Below are 17616 nucleotides of genomic sequence, written 5' to 3' on the forward strand. Positions count from 1 at the left end.
CAGGCGTACAGGAGACCGAAGCCGCCGCGGCTCTGCACGCACGCACGCCGGCGAGTATCTCCCGGGTCACCGAGTCTGTGTACCCGTGTCCCTTCTGGGGAACCCGGTTCTGCTTTCCCCGGAATAAAGGGCGGCGAGCGCGCTGGACGAAGCTGGGCTAACCCTACGCCTGGCAGGTCGGCCCGGGGCGCGTTCTCCGTGCGGCCACAAGAGGGCGCTCCGAGACCAGGCTGGGGACACCTGCAGGCGCCGACTTCACGTGCTTGCAGATACACGCGCGTGCTGGCAGCAAGCTCAGAGCGCCAGAAAGCATTCCTGTGTGGACTTGCACGGTGCTAGACTGTCTGATCTTTGACGGCACCGTCCAGTTTTCAAATATCCACTGTTAGCACTGAACGATTGTGTCAACCCCATTTCCAATCCTTCCGGACAGTACAGTTTTGACATACAAACCGCAGTTTTAACGTTCTTCCGGAAACTGATCAATGGGAACGGGTAAAACAATTGGCCAGTACTTGCCTACCCCATCCTCACCCACACCCACAGTTCTCTCTAGAATAATACTAACAAAAATAATAATGCAAGATAACGATTTTGGAGAACGTGCCATGTGTCGTTTTGAGGACTTCCTATGGATGCGCTAGTTTTATCTTCAGCAATAACAAACTCTATCAGGTGGTGCCATGTGAGAAACAGTGAGGTGAGGACGCTGAGCCACAGAGAGCTTTGTAACTTGCCCAGAGTTGCATGGCTGCAAGTAGCAGAACATAGAGAAGGTACAGCATTCAAAGCTTCCAGGAAGGGAGCCCTGCCTGGAAGGAGCTTTGGAATGGCTTAACCACCCTTTACTGTAAGAAAGCAAGGCAGAGCACACCCCTTCAAAAATGCTGCTGTTTCTTCAAAAATGCAAGATTCATGAGAGCACTAATGCTGATAATATTAAAAACATCAACAAGAAAGAATTATGATTTTTTTTCTTTCTTTTTTTTTTTTTTTTTTTTTTTTCTTTTTTCTTTTTAGAGACAGAGTCTTGCACTGTCGCCCAGGCCAGAGTGCAATGGCATGATCTCGGCTCACTGCAACCTCCACCTCCCGGGTTCAAGAGATTCTCCTGCCTTATCCTCCTGAGTAGCTGGAATTACAGGCACACACCACCACACCTGGCTAATTTTTTGTATTTTTAGTTGAGACAGGCTTTCACTATATTGGCCAGATTGGTCTTGAACTCCTGACCTCGTGATCTGCCTGCCTCAGTCTCCCAAAGTGCTGGGATTACAGGTGTGAGCCACCGCGCTGGGTCACAAAATATTTTTATACATGATGTTTGTCACTTGTTTCATTCATGAAACCATCCAGAGCAGACACCAGGTGGGTCTGAGGAGGCTAGCTTTGCCCACTGCAGATTACACTGTGCGACCTAGCCCTGGACAGTGCCTGAGACAAAATCCCGCCCGAAATACTTAACCCTGCCACGCGTTAGAGTCGCTGGGGGAGTTTTGAACAAGATGATATCTGGGTCACCCCAGCGTTAGGGAGGCAGGAGCCTAGAAGAGAGAGAGTAAGATCATCTTAAAATCAGCTCTATCTTCAAACTAGCGGAGCACATTCCTGGCCAATCATCCACGGTCCTACGATGTTCACAGCCAAGGAAGCAGCTCAGTAATGGCTTGCAAGGAAAACTTCTACAACCACAGAAGCCCGGGTGTCCCAAAACCCATGAGGACTAAGCTCCGACCTTTTATTTTGCCCAGATTCCCACCTAAGGGGTTTAGGGAGTCATGCCCCACAAACCATAAATTCTCTTCAGATGGGTTTTATTTGACCCTATATATCATGACTTACTTTTTAATCTGATTCTGACATAACATTAAGAGACAGGGAAAAAATATTTAACCCCAAATTATATTTCCTTGCCGCGCCTTGAAACTGCCCGGCAAAGCTTGTTGTGAGGAAAACACACATCCTCTAGAGGGTCTCCTTACCCCTTTGTTCTCTGTCCTTTCTTTCCAGATCCAGGGGATAATCAAATAAGAGCCAGGTGCCCTTTGTCGGTCTGAGAAGAAACATTTTACAACCTGCTCGCTCTCTCTCTGAAGTCTGCTCTGTGAAAGCTTCCTCTGCACAATAACACCTGGTCTCCACAATCCTTTATCTTCACCTGAGTGTTCCTTTCCCTTGATCCCAGGTCTTCAGACAAACTCAACCAGTTGGCAACTGGAAAATGTTTAAATTTACCTGTAGCCTGGAAGCCCCCACTTTGAATTGTCCCACCTTTCTGAACCAAGCCAATGTATTTCTTAAATGTATTTGATTGATGTCTTGCGGCTCCCTAAAAATGTATAAAACCAAACTGCATCCCAGCCACCTTGGACACACGTTCTCAGGACCTCCTGAGGGCTGGGTCACCGGCCATGGTCACTCATATTTGGCTCACAATAAATCTTTTCAGATATTTTACAGAGTCTGATTCTTTTTGTTAACACCCATAGCAATATATGCTTTCAGAAAAATTATAGTTATGCTTTGATGTACTCACATGCTAAATAAATGGCAAGGATAGTTTTCTTTTTTTTCTTTTTTGAGGCAGAGTCTCACTCTGTCGCCCAGGCTGGAGTGCAATGGCCTGATCTAGGCTCACTGCAACCTCCGCCTCCCAGGTTCAAGAGATTCTCCTGCCTCAGTCTCCAAAGTAGCTGGGATTACAGGCACATGCCACCAAGTCCAGCTAATTTTTTTAATTAGAGATTGGGTTTTGCTGTGTTAGCCAGGATGGTCTCGATCTCCTGACCTCGTGATCCACCCACCTCGGCCTTGCAAGGAGTAGTTTTCTTTTTTTCTTTTTTTCTCAGTTTCATAGGATTCCAGGAATAGTTTTCTTTAAACCAACAAAATAATAAATTTTGTCATGCCGTCAGCCCATCCACATGTAGTCACAACTGAGTTTTAGTCTTTCATAGAGAAGGCCCCTAGATAAGAAAAACTAAAAACAAAGATGATGCGTTCCTCCGCTTGCCTTCTGAGGACACCCTGCCCTGTAAGGGAGTAGCTTTCAATAAAATGTCTCTTCTCACTGCACTCAGTGACTGGCCTTGAATTCCTTCCTGCGTGAGATCCAAGAACCCTCTTTCGGGGTCTGGATCAAGACTGTTTTCTGATCACACCACCACCACTGGCTAATTGAATCAGAATCTCAAAAAATGGGTCCCAGGCACCTGCATTTTGGTTACGGTTATTAAAACCCTCCCCAGGTGACTGAAAGGTTCAACCAGCGTTGAGAGCCAACCTCCCTGTTATATAGAGGAGGAAACGGAGGCTCAGAGAGGAGGTGTAATTTACCAAAGGCTGAAGAATGTTAAGAAAACAGGTGGGGGAGCCGCTTGCGGATTTCCAGTTCGGAACCCGTGGGAAAGTTTCCTGCTGGGCCAGACGAGACACATCGGCAGGAGACAGGGCATGAGGTGCCCGGGAAGCAGGCCACACTGCCAGCTGCCCCTTCACCGGCCTCACCTCGGACTGTGCTCTTTCCCCAACACCATTTGGCACATAGGTTATGATGTCGTAATTTAACTCAGCGCTATGTTTTGAGGGAGAAATTTAATTGAGAGAAATGTCTGCTTGATTATCTTATCCCTTTATCGCTGCCAGGGGACAGGACGTGTCTGTGGCTCGTCGCCAGGCATTCAGGCCATGGGGATTTCCGAGTCTCCTGCGATGTGCTAAGATGTGGGTCACTTTCCCAGAGAGGGTCGTCACATCCAGGTGGAAGCCAGCAGCCCAAGGCCAAGATCCCCAGCCTTGGAAGGATCCAGACAAGGTTATTCTTAGGCCAAATGAATTTGGGAGTCTGTTGCTTTGGTGAATGTGCTGATCCGCCTTCCATCACCTTAGAATGTCATTGATTTGAGCCACAGGAAGCCTTTAAAAAAAGTCCCACAAGCCAAGCTCAGTGGTGTATGCCTATAGTCCCAGCTACTCAGGAGGCTGGGGTGGGAGGATCACTAGAAGCCAGGAGTTCAAGGTGAGCCTTGCCAACATAAAGAGACTCTTGTCTCTAAGAAATAAATAAGAAATAAAGGCCAGGCGAGGGTGCCTCATGCCTGTAATCCCAACACTTTGGGAGGATAAGGTGGGTGAATCACAAGGTCAGGAGTTCAAGACCAGCTGTCCAACATGGTGAAACTATTCTTGTACTAAAACTACAAGAATTAGCCAGGTGTGATGGAGCATGCCGTAATCCCAGCTACTCAGGAGGCTGAGGCAGGAGAATCTCTTGAACCGGGGAGGTGGAGGTTGCAGTGAGCCGAGATCATACCATTGCACTCCAGCCTGGGCAACAGAGCGAGACTTTGTCTCAAAAAAAAGAAAGAAAGAAAGAAAATACCCCACAGGACATGAGGAAGACAGTGTGCTTCCTAGTCTAATGCAGGCACGTCTCACCTTTCTTTCCCCAAACCTGTCCCTGCCCCTGCTTCCTGGCCTCACTGTCCCCCAGACACCCAGGAGGGAAACCTGAGACTCAGCCCGGCGCCCCATCCCACATCTCCCAACCCCGCCCGTTCAACTCCCGCACCAAACCCTTCCTTAGACCTGCTGGCTTGCTCTCGGGGGGCTATGCCAGGGGCACCTGGAGGTTCCCTGATGCCCACACCCTGGCCCACACTTGGCACAGATCCCTTTGTCATATTTGCAGGCCTGTTGGTGTAGAGCAATATCTATGGTGTTTTTATTTGCATTTCTGTAATTCACACAGGTCTTTCCGTTCCTCCGCCTATGTCTCTGCTGTTGTGTTGCTGAAGCTTTTTGATTCTCTTTCCATGGCATCCCTTGCCCTCCAGGCTCTCATCTCAAACCAGGCCACAGCCCACACTGTTCCCTGCCTTGCTTTCCCAGGATCTCACTGAGCCAGCCGCCCCAAGCAAGAGTGTGTCCCTCCTCTGCCCCACCTTCAATAACGGCCTGGGGCCTCCTTCGGAAGCATGCACACTCCTCAGTCCGCCCAGGGCTCTTCAGAGTCAGCTCCGCCTGGGTTTCCAGCCTGATCTCTTCCTCCTCATCCCCTCTCCACAGCCTGACCCCTCCTCCTTGCCCGGCCCATCCCTTAGTTTAGGCTTTTCTTGCTCTACCTGGAGCCGGCCTTAAGGCCCAAGATCCAGTGCAGGCTTTCTCGCAGCAGCTGCATTCCGCAGCTTCGCCCCCTCAACTCCCCAGCACTGGCCTGCCCTGACCTCTTTCTGCCTCATGTTTTCATCCCATGTGGCCGATCTCTCCCAGAGGCCACGAGCTCCTGAGAACCTACTGTGCATCTGGGTCCCCTCTTCCGCCCTGCCCGATCCTTTCTCCCAGGCCAGCCCATAACACAGCTGGAACCCACAGACAGGGCTGTGCAGTGGGTCAGCCTGGGCTACAGAGCATCTGGGAGCAGGAGGGGAGGGGCGGCTAAAGGGACACAGAGGCTGAAAGCCTGAGCATTGGCAGACTCCTAGGCCCTGAGGACTGAGGGGGAGGAGCGAGTAGAGAAGGCGCCCAGCTCCTGGGCTGGTCCATGTGGGGGTGGGGGAGTTGGGGACACGGCCTGGTTAGACGTGTCTGTGGCCAACAGAACTCGGGTCTCTGAGCAGGGGCTTTCAGCCTGGGGCTGAAAAGAGCTGAGCCCAAGAGGAGAGCTGGGCTCATTGCGGTAGAGGAGGCATCCACCCAGGGGTGCATGCCACACTGCCCAGGACGTGGGAGGACAGCGAACCCTGAGATGAAGCTGTAGGAGGCGGCCCAGGAGGACTGCAGGGGTGGCCGAGCTGGGTAAGAGGGCAGTGTCTTCAAAACCAAGGGAGAGCCTGGGCGCAGTAGCTCACACCTGTAATTCCAGCCCTTTGGGAGGCCAAGGCAGGTGGATCACCTGAGGTCAGGAGTACGAGACCAGGCCGGCCAACAAAGTGAAACCCTGTCTCCGCTAAAAGCACAAAAATTAGCCAGGCCTGGTGGCACGTGCCTGTAATCTCAGCTCCTTGGGAAGCTGAGGCAGGAGACTTGTTTGAGCCTAGGGGACAGAGCTTGCAGTGAGTCGAGATCACGCCACTGCACTCCAGCCTGAGCAACAAGAGCAAAACTCCACCAAAAAAAAAAAAAAAAAAAAAAAAACCGCACAAAGGGAAATGGTGAGTGAGCAGCTTGTACTCAGATGCTGCGAGCATGAACCTGCGACCTGGCCCAGCCTGCGCCACTACACCCCAAACCTTCTCTTTAGGAGCAGCCAGCGTGTGCGGGGAGCAGACACCACCTCCCCTCTGGTGGCTCTGTGTCACAAAGCCCAGCGTCTGGGGTTTCCCTTCCTGAGGTTTCGTTTCGTCTCAGTTTCTCCTGAGCGAAGCGTGGAGGTGGGTGCTGAGCACGGGGTCTCCACACACCCGTCACAGCCCTGCCCCTTGCTTTCTGGTCACCTCTGCTTCTACCACACCCTTTTCTTCTCTATACCACAATTCCAGGGAGATAAAGTGAAACAGACGCTGGGCATGGAAGGCAGTGACCTCCACTTTGCGTCACTGGGATGCAGTGGATGGGCCTCAGGGTATAGGCCAGAGCAGATGGGTGTTAAATAATGGGGAAGCGTCAGGCTGAAGATATTTTATTCTCCAGTCTATGGTGCAGCTTCCCAGGGTGCTTTAAAGCTTTAGGATGGGCTTGTTAGCCTCACACTCCGGGAAAAGCAGTGCAGGAAGAGAAGGAGGAGGAGGAGGCGCTGGCTAGTGCAGCAGACCAGACTCCACTCCCACCCCTCGGGCATGTAACCCTGTGCCTTGCACGTGAGAAGCCAAGGCTTCAGAGACTCAGCTCCTCTCCACCCCACCCGCCGCCTGGTCGGATCCCAGAGGCCACCTGCCCCTGCTCCTAGGGCCCCGCTGCCCGAGCCTCAATAGACACCGTGACCCGCAGAGAGCCGCAGCTCGACCTCAGGTCCCACTCCTGGCTAGCATTGTACGGCAGTCCTGGGGATCCCTGCTGAGGAGACAGTTGGACGTTCAGCCAGCGACACCAGGCCTGGTCACAGGCGAGCACCACGGTGCCCTCAGGGTTGCTGTAGGTACACTGGCTGCGGGCTGCCCTTTCCTGCACAGCCAGGTCCCAGCTGCCCCCTGCCTTTCTGTCATCCAGCCATGTGACCCGAAAGCCCAAGGGGTCCCGGGTGACGGGACACACCAGCTGCTCCTCGTTCAAGGCGGGCACCACCTGGCCTTTGAGGTAGGCAGGGCCGGCGCAGTAGGCCCGGATGTTCAGGAGCTGATCGGTATACTGCTGCAGCCAGTTGAAGAGGTAGGCCAGGTGGCAGTCACACTGCCAGGGGTTGCCATGTAGGGCCAGGTTGAACAGGTTGTAGTTGGTGTCGAAGATGCCCTCCGGAAGCGTGCTCAGCTGGTTCTTGGACAGGCTGAGCAGCTCCAGCTTGGACAGGTTCTGGAAGAGGGCTGGGTGCAGGGCCGTCAGGTTGTTGCTGCAGAGGTAGAGCTTGACCAGCTCCTGGAGGTCCCTGAAGATGCCAGCTGGGAGGTGAGCAATGGCATTGTGTGAGAGCGTGAGGGAACTCAGGTTGGACAGGTGGGCAAAGGCACCCTCAGCCACAGTCTCCAGCTGGTTATGCGACAGAGACAGGCCGACCAGGCGAGGGGTGTGGGCAAAGAGGCCGGCAGGCAGGACTCGAAGCCCGTTCCCCTGCAGGCTCAGAAAGGTCAGATTGCCCAGGGAAGAGAAGATCGGGAGTGGCAGGTGCGTGATGACGTTGCGCTGCAGCCACAGCCTCTCCAGGCGGAAGAGCTGGGAGAACACCGCTAGGGGCAGCTCTGAGATCTTGTTGCCATCCAGGAAGAGCTCCTGCAGGCTGCCCAGTTTGCCAAACACCCCCTGGGGGAGGCCAGAGAGTGCGTTGTTGCTCAACTTCAGGCTCTGCAGGCTGCTGAGTGGGTGGAACAGCTCCTCGGGGAGCTGGGCCAGGCGGTTCTGGGCCAGGTTGAGCGTCTTCAGACGGGTCAGAGGCTGGAAGAGCCTCCTGGGCAGTGCCTGGAACCAGTTTCCCTGCAGGTGCAGGGACTCCAGGGCAGGCATGTGCTGGAAGAGACCCTCGGGCAGCGCCTCCAGCATGTTGAAGTTGAGGGTGAACTTGCGCAGCGAGGTCAGGTTGGAGAAGATGTTGGCGCTGAGGTTTGAGAAGCTGCTGCCTGTGATCTCCAGGTCCTCCAGCTCGGGCAGCCCCCCAAAGGCATCTGGCCAAAAGTGGCGGAGCTGCGTGTTGAGGAAGACCACCTTGGACAGGTTGGGGTTGCTACCAAAGGCTCTGGTTTCCACCGTGGTGAACAAGGTCTCCACAAACACGATGTCTGTGGCGTGTGGCGGGATGTCCGGCGGGATGGTGGCCAGGTCATCTGAGCAGAACACCTCCTGGACGAAGCAGTCGCAACCCGTGGGGCAGGGCTGGGCGGGCCTGGCCAGGAGCAGGAGGGAGGCCCAGCGCAGCCAGGCTCCAGTGAGCATCTTCTGGATTCAAGGAGGGAAAAGAAACACGAAGGGAAACTGTCATCACACGGCGCGACGCAGTGACCAGAGCACCGGACAGCGAGCTCGAACATGTGGCGCGACCGAGACCCAGGGCTTTGGGGCTTTCTGTATTCTTTCCAGATCGGGGACAGACGTGAAAAGGAGACGAAAAGGCATGGAAGAGAGGTAGAAAAGGAGAGGGTGGGCACTGTGGGATTTTTAAAGATAATAGATAGGATATGGACAGATGATTCCTGTGTTGGAAGTTCCTAAACCATAACTCTTCCTGAGTTTCCAAATGATGCGGAGAGCCTGGCACCTGCAGTTTCCACAGTTGGTGGAGGGGGAGTGCAGCCACTGGGATGAGGTGGGCTCCCCAAAACTGCTGCTGAAATGCCCTCCTCCTGGCCACTTTTGCCTACTCTTCCACAGCGGGGCTCAAGCAGCCTTCCAGCATCATGTGGACAGAAGGACTCCAGATGTGAGGATTCTACAGACCAGTAGATTTCTTTAAAACTAGGGAGGGGAGGGCTGGGTGCAGTGGCTCACCTGTAATCCCAGCACTTTGGGAGGCCGAGGCAGGTGGATCACCTGAGGTCGGGAGTTCAAGACCAGCCTGACCAACATGGTGAAACCCCATCTCTACTAAAAATACAAAATTAGCCGGGAGTAGTGGTGCGCGCCTTTAATTCCAGCTACTTGAAAGGCTGAGGCAGGTGAATCGCTTGAACCCAGGAGGTGGAGGTTGCGGTGAGCTGAGATCACACCATTTCACTCCAGCCCAGGCAACAAGAGCGAAACTCCATCTAAAAAAAAAAAAAAAAAAAAAAAAAAAAAAAAAACTAGGGAGGGAAAACAAGCTTTTAATTTGCTCAATATTAACCTTTTTAAAACTGTTAGCATCTACCCACAGGTCACAAATTGCCAATGCACCTTACAAATATGTTTTGTTTCTTCCTCAGGGACCTTTTTCATATAAGAATCAGTAGCGAACATGTACAAATTGGAAAACATCACAATAAAAGTCTAGGTTTCAGAATGATCCGGGGACAGCGGGCCCTCATTTCCACATGGCAAGACCAGCTGGGGCTTCATTGCCCCTGCCCTGTCAGAGCGCTCTAGGCTGCCCCTGTTCCCACCCACAGCACTTATTCACATGGCTTGGAGTGGTCCTGATTCCATGAGTTCAAATCTTAGGTCCATCACTTTCTAGCTACATGACCTTGGGCTTGTTACTTAATCCATCCGTGCTTCAGTTTCCTTATCTGCACAATGAGGATTATAATAGTCCCTACCTCGTGAGGGTAATTCTTAAGGATTAAGTGAGTGTGTATAGGTAACAGTTTTACATCAGGATCTGGCATAGAGTGAGTAATTAACCAACCACATTAACTATTGTTAAAGGTTACAAGCCACCATCATTACAGAAAAGGTTATTTCAAGACCAAAAAAAAAAATTAAAAAAAAATGCTCTTTAGACGGAATACACTTGAATTTACCAAAATTTAAAAAAAAAGGAAGAAGCCCTCTCACAACATAATCCTAATTTTTCTTAACTAATCTGTTTTCAGTATAAGGTTGCCGTTGGATACCCGAAACGGGTTCCGCAGGTGCAGAATCTGGGTCCCCAGCACTCTTCACTGGCTGTCTCTCTGCTGCCCTCTGCTGATGCCTCGTCCACCTCGCAATTCAGCTTCTGGCTGAAGGTCTCCCATTAAACTCAGGGCTCCGGGAAGCCCCCTTTACTCTCTCCCACTCAGTCCCTCAGTGACTTTCAGTCCTTCCAGGAATGTTCTGCCTCATCATTAGAGAAGGGACAACTTCTCCCTGAGAAAATGCTGAGCTCCCTTTCGGCTGCTCCGAGCCACGCACAGCTAAGTGAGCTAGGGAAGGTGTAAAGAAGGCCTCTGCTAGCGATACCGCGGGCCTGGGGTTACAATCTGACTCCTGCAATCAATCACCTCTTCCAGGAAAAGGCAAACATCCCTGCCACTTAGGACATGTGAGGGAAAGGAACACGCCTCAGGCAAATGTGTCCTTAGACCTCAGCCACAGAGTTAGCATGAGACCGAACAGCGAGAAGGCAGTGCACCTGGCTGAAAAGGCATGGGGGGGGGCGCTTGTCCCCCAACACACACACAGCTGCCACCAGTGCCCGGGCTGCCCCTGAGGCACCTACACAAAACCCCGGGGGTCCTGAAAGAAACCGCCCCGACCCTAGGAAGGAAGACCTGGAGGTACATGTCTTCACCTTCACACTCAGCTTAGGCACCAGAATGATGCGTTCTCGCGGAAGTCTTTTCTGAGTACTCATCTCCCTATGCCCGGAGCAGTGGTGACTTCCTGTGGGCTCAGGCAGGTTGTGTGGAATGGAGCTCTCCAAGGCTGGAAGAGCAGCTTGGGAGGCACAGCCGCCCCCCGTGGGATGGACAAACCCAGAATGAACGACCCCCAGCCAGGCTGCCAGAGCCGCCTGGATTCCTCCTGAGAGTAAGAGGGGAGCAGTTCTGTTTAATTTGATCATTTTTTTGAGACAGAGCTTCACTCTGTTACCCAGGAGGCTGGAGTGCAGTGGCACGATCATAGCTCACTGCAGCCTCAGTCTCCTGGTCTCCTGGGTGTAGGTGATCTTCCTGCCTCAGCCTCCAGAATAGTTAGGACTATAGGCGTACACCCCCATGCCTGGTAAACCCTTATTTTTAACATGCTACCATGTGACCATTGTGCAGTCCCCCTTCCTTGCTAGCCCCTTTGATCATTGTCTCTCAAAGGTCATTTCCAGAAAGTCATTTCCTGGGAATGATGGGTTGGATAACGCTGGGGCGTGTGGGTCCCGAGACCATCTGGCCAGCCTCCCCACAGGGAGAGTGAGGCAGATCTCAGGGTGTTGACAGCAGGGCTTGGCTTGTGGAGCTCACATGTGGTTTTGTTCATCACTCCTGCCAGGAAAACAGGACCAAAGCCAGAGGCGCATCATGGAAAGCTCAGGTTGGGGAGCGTGTGTCTCTGCTGAGCAACCCCAGCTGCTTCCTGGCTTCCCTTGGGCTGTGCCTCTAACTTTTAATCCATTGTCATTTGGAAAGAGTGTGCTCTACATATTTCCAACAAAGGAAGGAGCTCTGGAATTCAAGCCTTGAATCAAAACCATGGTGCTGTTGGCAGAGAAAGTCAAGCGTAGGCAAGTCAGCTAAGGCTCAGAGATGCGGGCAGAGGGAGAGACATCTCTCTATCTCTCTGACATGGGGGTTTGGCTGAGGAGTCAGTTCCCACCTGCCAGTTCCTGAAGCTCCCACATATACGTCTTGATCCTCAGGGCATACCTACAAGTGCCCACGACAGGGAGATTGGGGCTCCCAGAGCTACAGTCTGGGCTGGCCCAAGGGCACACAAAACGAAGACCAGTCCTAACAGCCCAGGCTCTGCAGGGTGCTTGCCCTGACACCACCAGGCTCTGTCCCAGGGCAGTGGAGTGGGTGGGTGGGCAGGCCCGCTCCTCGTATCTGCAGGCACCAGGGAGAACATCATCTACCTGAAGCTCTGCCCACTGTCAATTCCCTTCTCTTCCCCCGCCCCCACTCTCCAGCACCGTCAGTAGAGATCCCCCACACAGCTGTCCCTGGACACCCCACAGACCTAAGGCTGTGAATTCTGGGGCATGGTCAGCCTAGGGAAGAGGGACCCGGGGAGGCAGCCCATGCAGGCTGAAGTCCTGGGTACCCAAAGCGTGGTTTCAAATGGGGGCGCAGTCTCCAGATGGGCATGTGCCCTTGGTACCCCTTGGGGTTGGTATGAGAGGAGGAAGAGGATGAGAACAGGGCTCTCTAAGGTTCAGGGAAAGACCCCTCTTGCCTGGGTCTACTGGGGTGGGGGGCGGGGAGGCAGGGACATTTCTCACAGTGAAGGCGCAGAATGCTGACAGTTTCCAGACGGTGCACTCCCAGCCCAAGCCCCATCCTCACCTCATTCTGGAGTGGCTATGAGTCAGACAGTCTGGGTTCATGTCCTAACCCCACTCCAGCTTAGCTCTGTGTCCTCGACTGCATCGCATAACCTCTCTGTGTTTCGCTTTCCTCCACTTCAAAACAGTGAGCACAGCACCACCTTCCTGGTGGGGATGTGAGGAGGAATGAGAAAATGCCTGGAACGCTCCAACCTCAGGACCTGACACACGGCACGTGACCTGCAACGTTAGTGACCCTGATGCTCCGAGTTTAGCGAGGCCCCAGCTCTGTGCTGAAGCAGTCAGAGCTTCGCTAGGGAGAAACCCATGAGATCACCCAGCCACCCCACTGTGAGCCAGCGAGAGGCTCTCCACGCCCTCCTCCTGGCTCCTTTCCTCCAGCCAAGGGAAAGCGTCACTGTCTGGTCCTTGGTTTAGGGCAGCACAGATTCTCAGGGCTTTGGCCGGGAGGCTCTGGACTTGGGCCTCTTCCCCAGCCTGCCCTCAAGTAAGCAGGTCACTGGGGAGCCCTGGAGAAGGAAGGGCCCCCGCCTGGGCACTGTGGAGGCTGGCCCTGAGGACCACAGCAGGGCGGCAGCCAGAGGCTTTCTGCTCCTGATCTGGGAAGAAGACCAGCCGATGCCCACAAAAATGTTCCACGCTTTGGGCAAGCCAAGGAAGTCTGGCTTTTTAAACAGGTCTTTTTGGGGGTAGGGAGGGGTTGGCTGGGTACAAATGAACTCCTTCCTCTCCTCAGTTGCTCTTGGGAGGGTACATTTCTGTGCACGCCTCAAGCCGGTCTGTCATGTACCACAGAGCTAAGCCTCACACCTTGCACAGGGTGATAGGGCCAAAACCCGGCCCGACACCCAGGGACTGCTGCCTGAGCCTGGCTATGTGGAGGTCTGCCTCACCAACAGGGCTGGATTTGGCCACTTGCGCTCCAGCTCAGCTGGAAGCACAAAGAGGGGCTTCTGAGACCTGTCCAGAGTCCCCGGCTGCCTCAGCTGATCCTCTAAGAAGACCCCTTGCTCCCCAGACCTGGTCCCCTCTCTTTTCAACCCAGCAAGATAAGTCTAGTGGCTGAGGGGGTTAGGCTTGGGCTGGGTGCCGGCCTCTGCTCCTGCCCTGGCCAGCCCACCCCATTCACTGCCCAGTTGTGTCCCAGGGAGTAAAGCCACCTCCCAGAGTCCCAGCCTCTGCATCTGTAAACCATGATGACAATCATCATCATAATAGCTGAATTACAGCCTTATTAGGGCTATTGTGGCTCCTAATGAGCTAACAGGCATTGGACCACAGCAGAAAAACAGAAACAACACAAATGCCGAGCATGAGGGATGGGTGACATGAATTATGCTATGCAGATATAATGGAAATCCTCTCTGCTATCTTTCAAATTATGTTAGAGGCTCATGTCTATAATCCCAGCACTTTGGGAGGCAGAGGCAGGGGGATCGCATGAGACCAGGAGTTTGAGATCAGCCTGGGCAACATGATAATATCTCATCTCTACAGAAAATTAAAATTAGCTGAGCATGGTGGTGCATGCTTGTAGTCTCAGCTACTCGAGAGGCTGAGGCGGGAGGATCGCTTGAGCCTGGGAGGTCGAGGCAGCAGTGAGCAGTGAGTGACTGCACTACCACACGCCAGCCTAGGTGACAGAGGGAGAGCTTGTCTCAAAAATAAAAACAAAAATTTTAAATGAAAAAAAATTATTATAGATGTTTATTTATTGACAAGATGTTTGCAATATCTTTTTTCTGTTTTTTTTCAGACAGAGTCTCGCTCTATCGCCCAGGCTGGAGTGCAGTGGCGTGACCTCGGCTCACTGCAACCTCCACCTCCCAGGTTCAAGCAATTCTCTGCCTCAGCTTCCTCAGTAGTTGGGACTACGGGCATGTGCCACCATGCCCAACTAATTTTTGTATTTTAGCAGAGACGAGGTTTCACCATGTTGGCCAGGCTGGTCTCGAACTCCTGACCTCAGGTGATCTGCCCACCTTGACCTCCCAAAGTGCTGGAATTACAGGTGTGGGCCTCCGCAGCCTGCCTGTTTGCAATATCTTAAATGAAATAGATGAAATCCCAGAATGCTACTTTTCCATTCTTAAGGTGTATTTGTGCACAGAAAACATAATAGAAGCTTATGCACAAAATATTTGCAGTGGGGCTGGGCACAGTGGCTCACACCTGTAATCCCAGAACTTTGGGAGGTCAAGGTGGGCAGATCACCTGAGGTCAGGAGTTCAAAACCAGCCTGGCCAACATGGTGAAAACCGTCTCTCTACCAAAAATACAAATTTTAGCTGGGCGTGGTGGTGTGCATCCATAATCCCAGATACTCAGGAGGCTGAGGCAGGAGAATCGCTTGAACCCAGGAGGTGGAGGTTGCAGGGAGCCAAGGTCATGCCACTGCACTCCAGACTGGGCAACAAAAATGAAACTCCATCTCAAAATACATGTATATATATTTGTGGTGGTTGCCTCTGAAGAATCAATTTGTGGATGACTTTAATTTTTTCCTTGTGTTTAAAAATATATGTTCTAGGCTGGGCACGGTGGCTCACACCTGTAATCCCAACACTTTGGGAGGCCAAGGTGGGCAGATCATGAGGTCAAGAGATCAAGACCATCCTGGCCAACATGGTGAAACCCCACTTCTATTAAAAATACAAAAATTAGCTGGGTGTGGTAGCAGGTGCCTGCAGTCCCAGCTAATCGGGAGGTTAGGGCAGGAAAACCGCTTGAACCTGGAGACGGACGTTATGTGCCATAGCTGACCCAGAGTTAGAACCTAAGCAATGCCATCTTAAACCCTGCACCCTGCAACCACCAAGAAAAACGGTTTTTCCAAAAATAAGTTGTAACTGCTGCCCCGTTTCCTTTGTGATAACTGCTTGCTGCCCCGTTTTCCTTGTGATAACTGCTGACGTTGACTTCTGTGAAAAAGGGCTAGCTTGCTCTGCATAACACCGATTGCAAAAAAAAAAAGAACCCTGTGCCCCACCAGGATGTGGGTTTTCTGCTTAAATCCCTTGCTCCCCCTGAGCTCTGGGCCACGGATTGGAGAGACCCTAGTCCTCCGTGGTCACCGGCAATAAATGACCCTCTGAACTGGCTTACATTAGTCTCAGTGGTGATTCTGTACTCGCTTGTTTACAACATTTGCGGTGAGCTGAGATTGTGCCACTGCACTCCAGCCTGGTGACAGAGAGCAAGACCCCCTCTCAAACAAAAAAAAAAATATATATATATGTTCTACATTTTTAGGTAAGAAACATATCACTTTTCCTGTAAGGTTGAAACCTATTTTATTCTAAATATTGAGATAAACGTGAAAAATGCAAAGCACAATTCCACACACATAGTAGGTGCTTACGTGACTCTTTCCTTCCAGGCAGTGACGTTGCAAAGGCCCAAGGGAGCTTGTCTATCAGCTGTGTGAGTGTTCTGGAAGAGAAGACAGCTGACAGGTTGCACCAAGAGGCAGTCATGAACTGGGCACTATGCCACCCTCTTGATTTATACCCACCCTTCCAGGCCAGCAAAAGTCACACTTACCCCATGAAGCCTTCATTGACTATCCTTTTTTTTTCTTTTTGAGACAGTTTCCCTCTTGTCACCCAGGCTGGAGTGCAGTGGCGCAATCTTGGCTCACTGCAGCCTCCACCTCCCAGGTTCAGGTGATTCTCCTGCCTCAGCCTCCTGAGTAGCTGGGATTACAGGTGCCCGCCACCACACCCGGCTAATTTCTGTATTTTTAGTAGACAGGGTCTCACCGTGTTGGCCAGGCTGGTCTCAAACTCCTGACCTCAGGTGATCTGCCCGACTCAGCCTCCCAAAGTGCTGGGATTACCAGCAGGAGCCACAGCAACCAGCCCTTTCTTGGATCCTCGGATCCTCTGGTACTGTGTTGAATGCCTGGGCTCTCCCGCTCTGTTTTCTAGTTGGGTGCACCCATCCATCTGAGCCTGGGCTCTGTAGGTGGGTGTAGTTCAGGGTCATTTTGCAACCTTCAGAACTAGACTACATGGTCTAGTTTTCAAAAAACTAGAAAACAGACCCGTCTCTGTGAGCGGCTCAGCTGCACCCCAGCACCTGGCTCAGGGCTAGGCACTTCGAAGGCAGCCAGGCCCTGCACGGTGAATTGAAGGGAATGTGTTCCGGACCTTCGGTGACTTTACATCTCAGGCTTCACTCTCATCCTGCTTAGTAGCAGGGGAAAGCACTTTCGCTCTGCCAGTGACCCAAGCTGGGATCAGATTCTGACGCCATCACTTACTAGCCGTGGGGTCTTGGGCAAATCACTCCAACTCTCTAAGCCTCAGTTTTTCCTTCCTAAATTAACACGTCTGCCCTTAGGGTTAATATTAGCACTCCATTGGATGATAAATATGCTAAATAAGGTAGGAAATATAAAGCCCTTAACCCAAGCCCTTAAAAGGCGGCTCCCTGCAGCTTTATATGACCGTAACTTTGATCATATGAGCCAGCAGCTTCTGCGAAGGAAACTAAGAGCCACTTATCTTTGTGCCTGAGCTGGGTGCGGAGGTGTGCGCTTGTAATCCCAACTACTCAGCAGGCTGAGTGGGAGGATCGCTTGAAGCCAGGAGTTCAAGACCAACCTGAGCAACATAACAAGACCCCATCTCAAAAAAACAATAATGATATTAATAAATAATATTTAATATTAACATAGTATTAATAAATAGTTAATACGATTTATTAAGCCAAGATGACAAGTATAAACTAGGCAGAACCAGGCCAACCTAGACATCTGGTCGCCCTGCCTATCCTCTACTCACTAGGAGCTCCCTGCAGGCAGAGACCCAGCAGTGGTCTTCATCTGACAGCCACCAGCCCCGCACCCCACCCCCCACCTTCCTCCTGCCGGGAACCTCGCGGACTTCTCCTCCCGTGACAGGGTCCCCCCAGGAACTGCAGCCTGTCTGGAGCTGCGGAATGCTCTGAAACCAGGGAGATCGCAAGTCCCTCTCCCGCCCCCACGTCCCTGCAGATGCAGGAGCCCTTTAGTGACCCCGGGAGCCTACCGTGAGAGCTGAGCAGGTGGCGCCGGGCTGCCCGGTCTTCCTCGGGAGCAGAAGGGAGTCTGGTGTGGCCTGTGGTCAGCTCAATCCAGCCCCCCACGCTGA

At 52.4% G+C, this 17616-nt stretch overlaps 1 protein-coding gene across 5 annotated transcripts; it reads right to left on the reverse strand.

Annotated features, from left to right (window-relative positions):
• Window positions 1–6603: 6603 nt before the first annotated feature.
• Window positions 6604–17616, reverse strand: CPN2 (carboxypeptidase N subunit 2). 5 transcript variants are annotated; one of them, XM_010337735.2, is made up of 3 exons: window positions 17515–17616; window positions 15843–15913; window positions 6604–8517 (listed from the first exon to the last, which is right to left on the reverse strand). In XM_010337735.2, the coding sequence occupies exon 3, from the start codon at window positions 8515–8517 to the stop codon at window positions 6883–6885; it is 1635 nt and encodes a 544-aa protein (XP_010336037.1). In that variant the 5' UTR covers window positions 15843–15913; window positions 17515–17616; the 3' UTR covers window positions 6604–6882. The 5 variants fall into 5 exon arrangements, with proteins under 5 accessions (XP_010336037.1, XP_039334787.1, XP_074260842.1 ...); XM_039478853.1 differs by having other exon boundaries at window positions 6604–8520; XM_074404741.1 differs by having other exon boundaries at window positions 6604–8520; window positions 15828–15913.

This window comes from Saimiri boliviensis, chromosome 8 (assembly GCF_048565385.1).
Source record: "Saimiri boliviensis isolate mSaiBol1 chromosome 8, mSaiBol1.pri, whole genome shotgun sequence".
NCBI lineage: Eukaryota > Metazoa > Chordata > Mammalia > Primates > Cebidae > Saimiri > Saimiri boliviensis.

Bases quoted from the DNA above. Each gene is read 5' to 3' on its own strand.
- CPN2 (XM_003927034.3), bottom strand. From the start codon at position 8,517: ATGCTCACTGGAGCCTGGCTGCGCTGGGCCTCCCTCCTGCTCCTGGCC.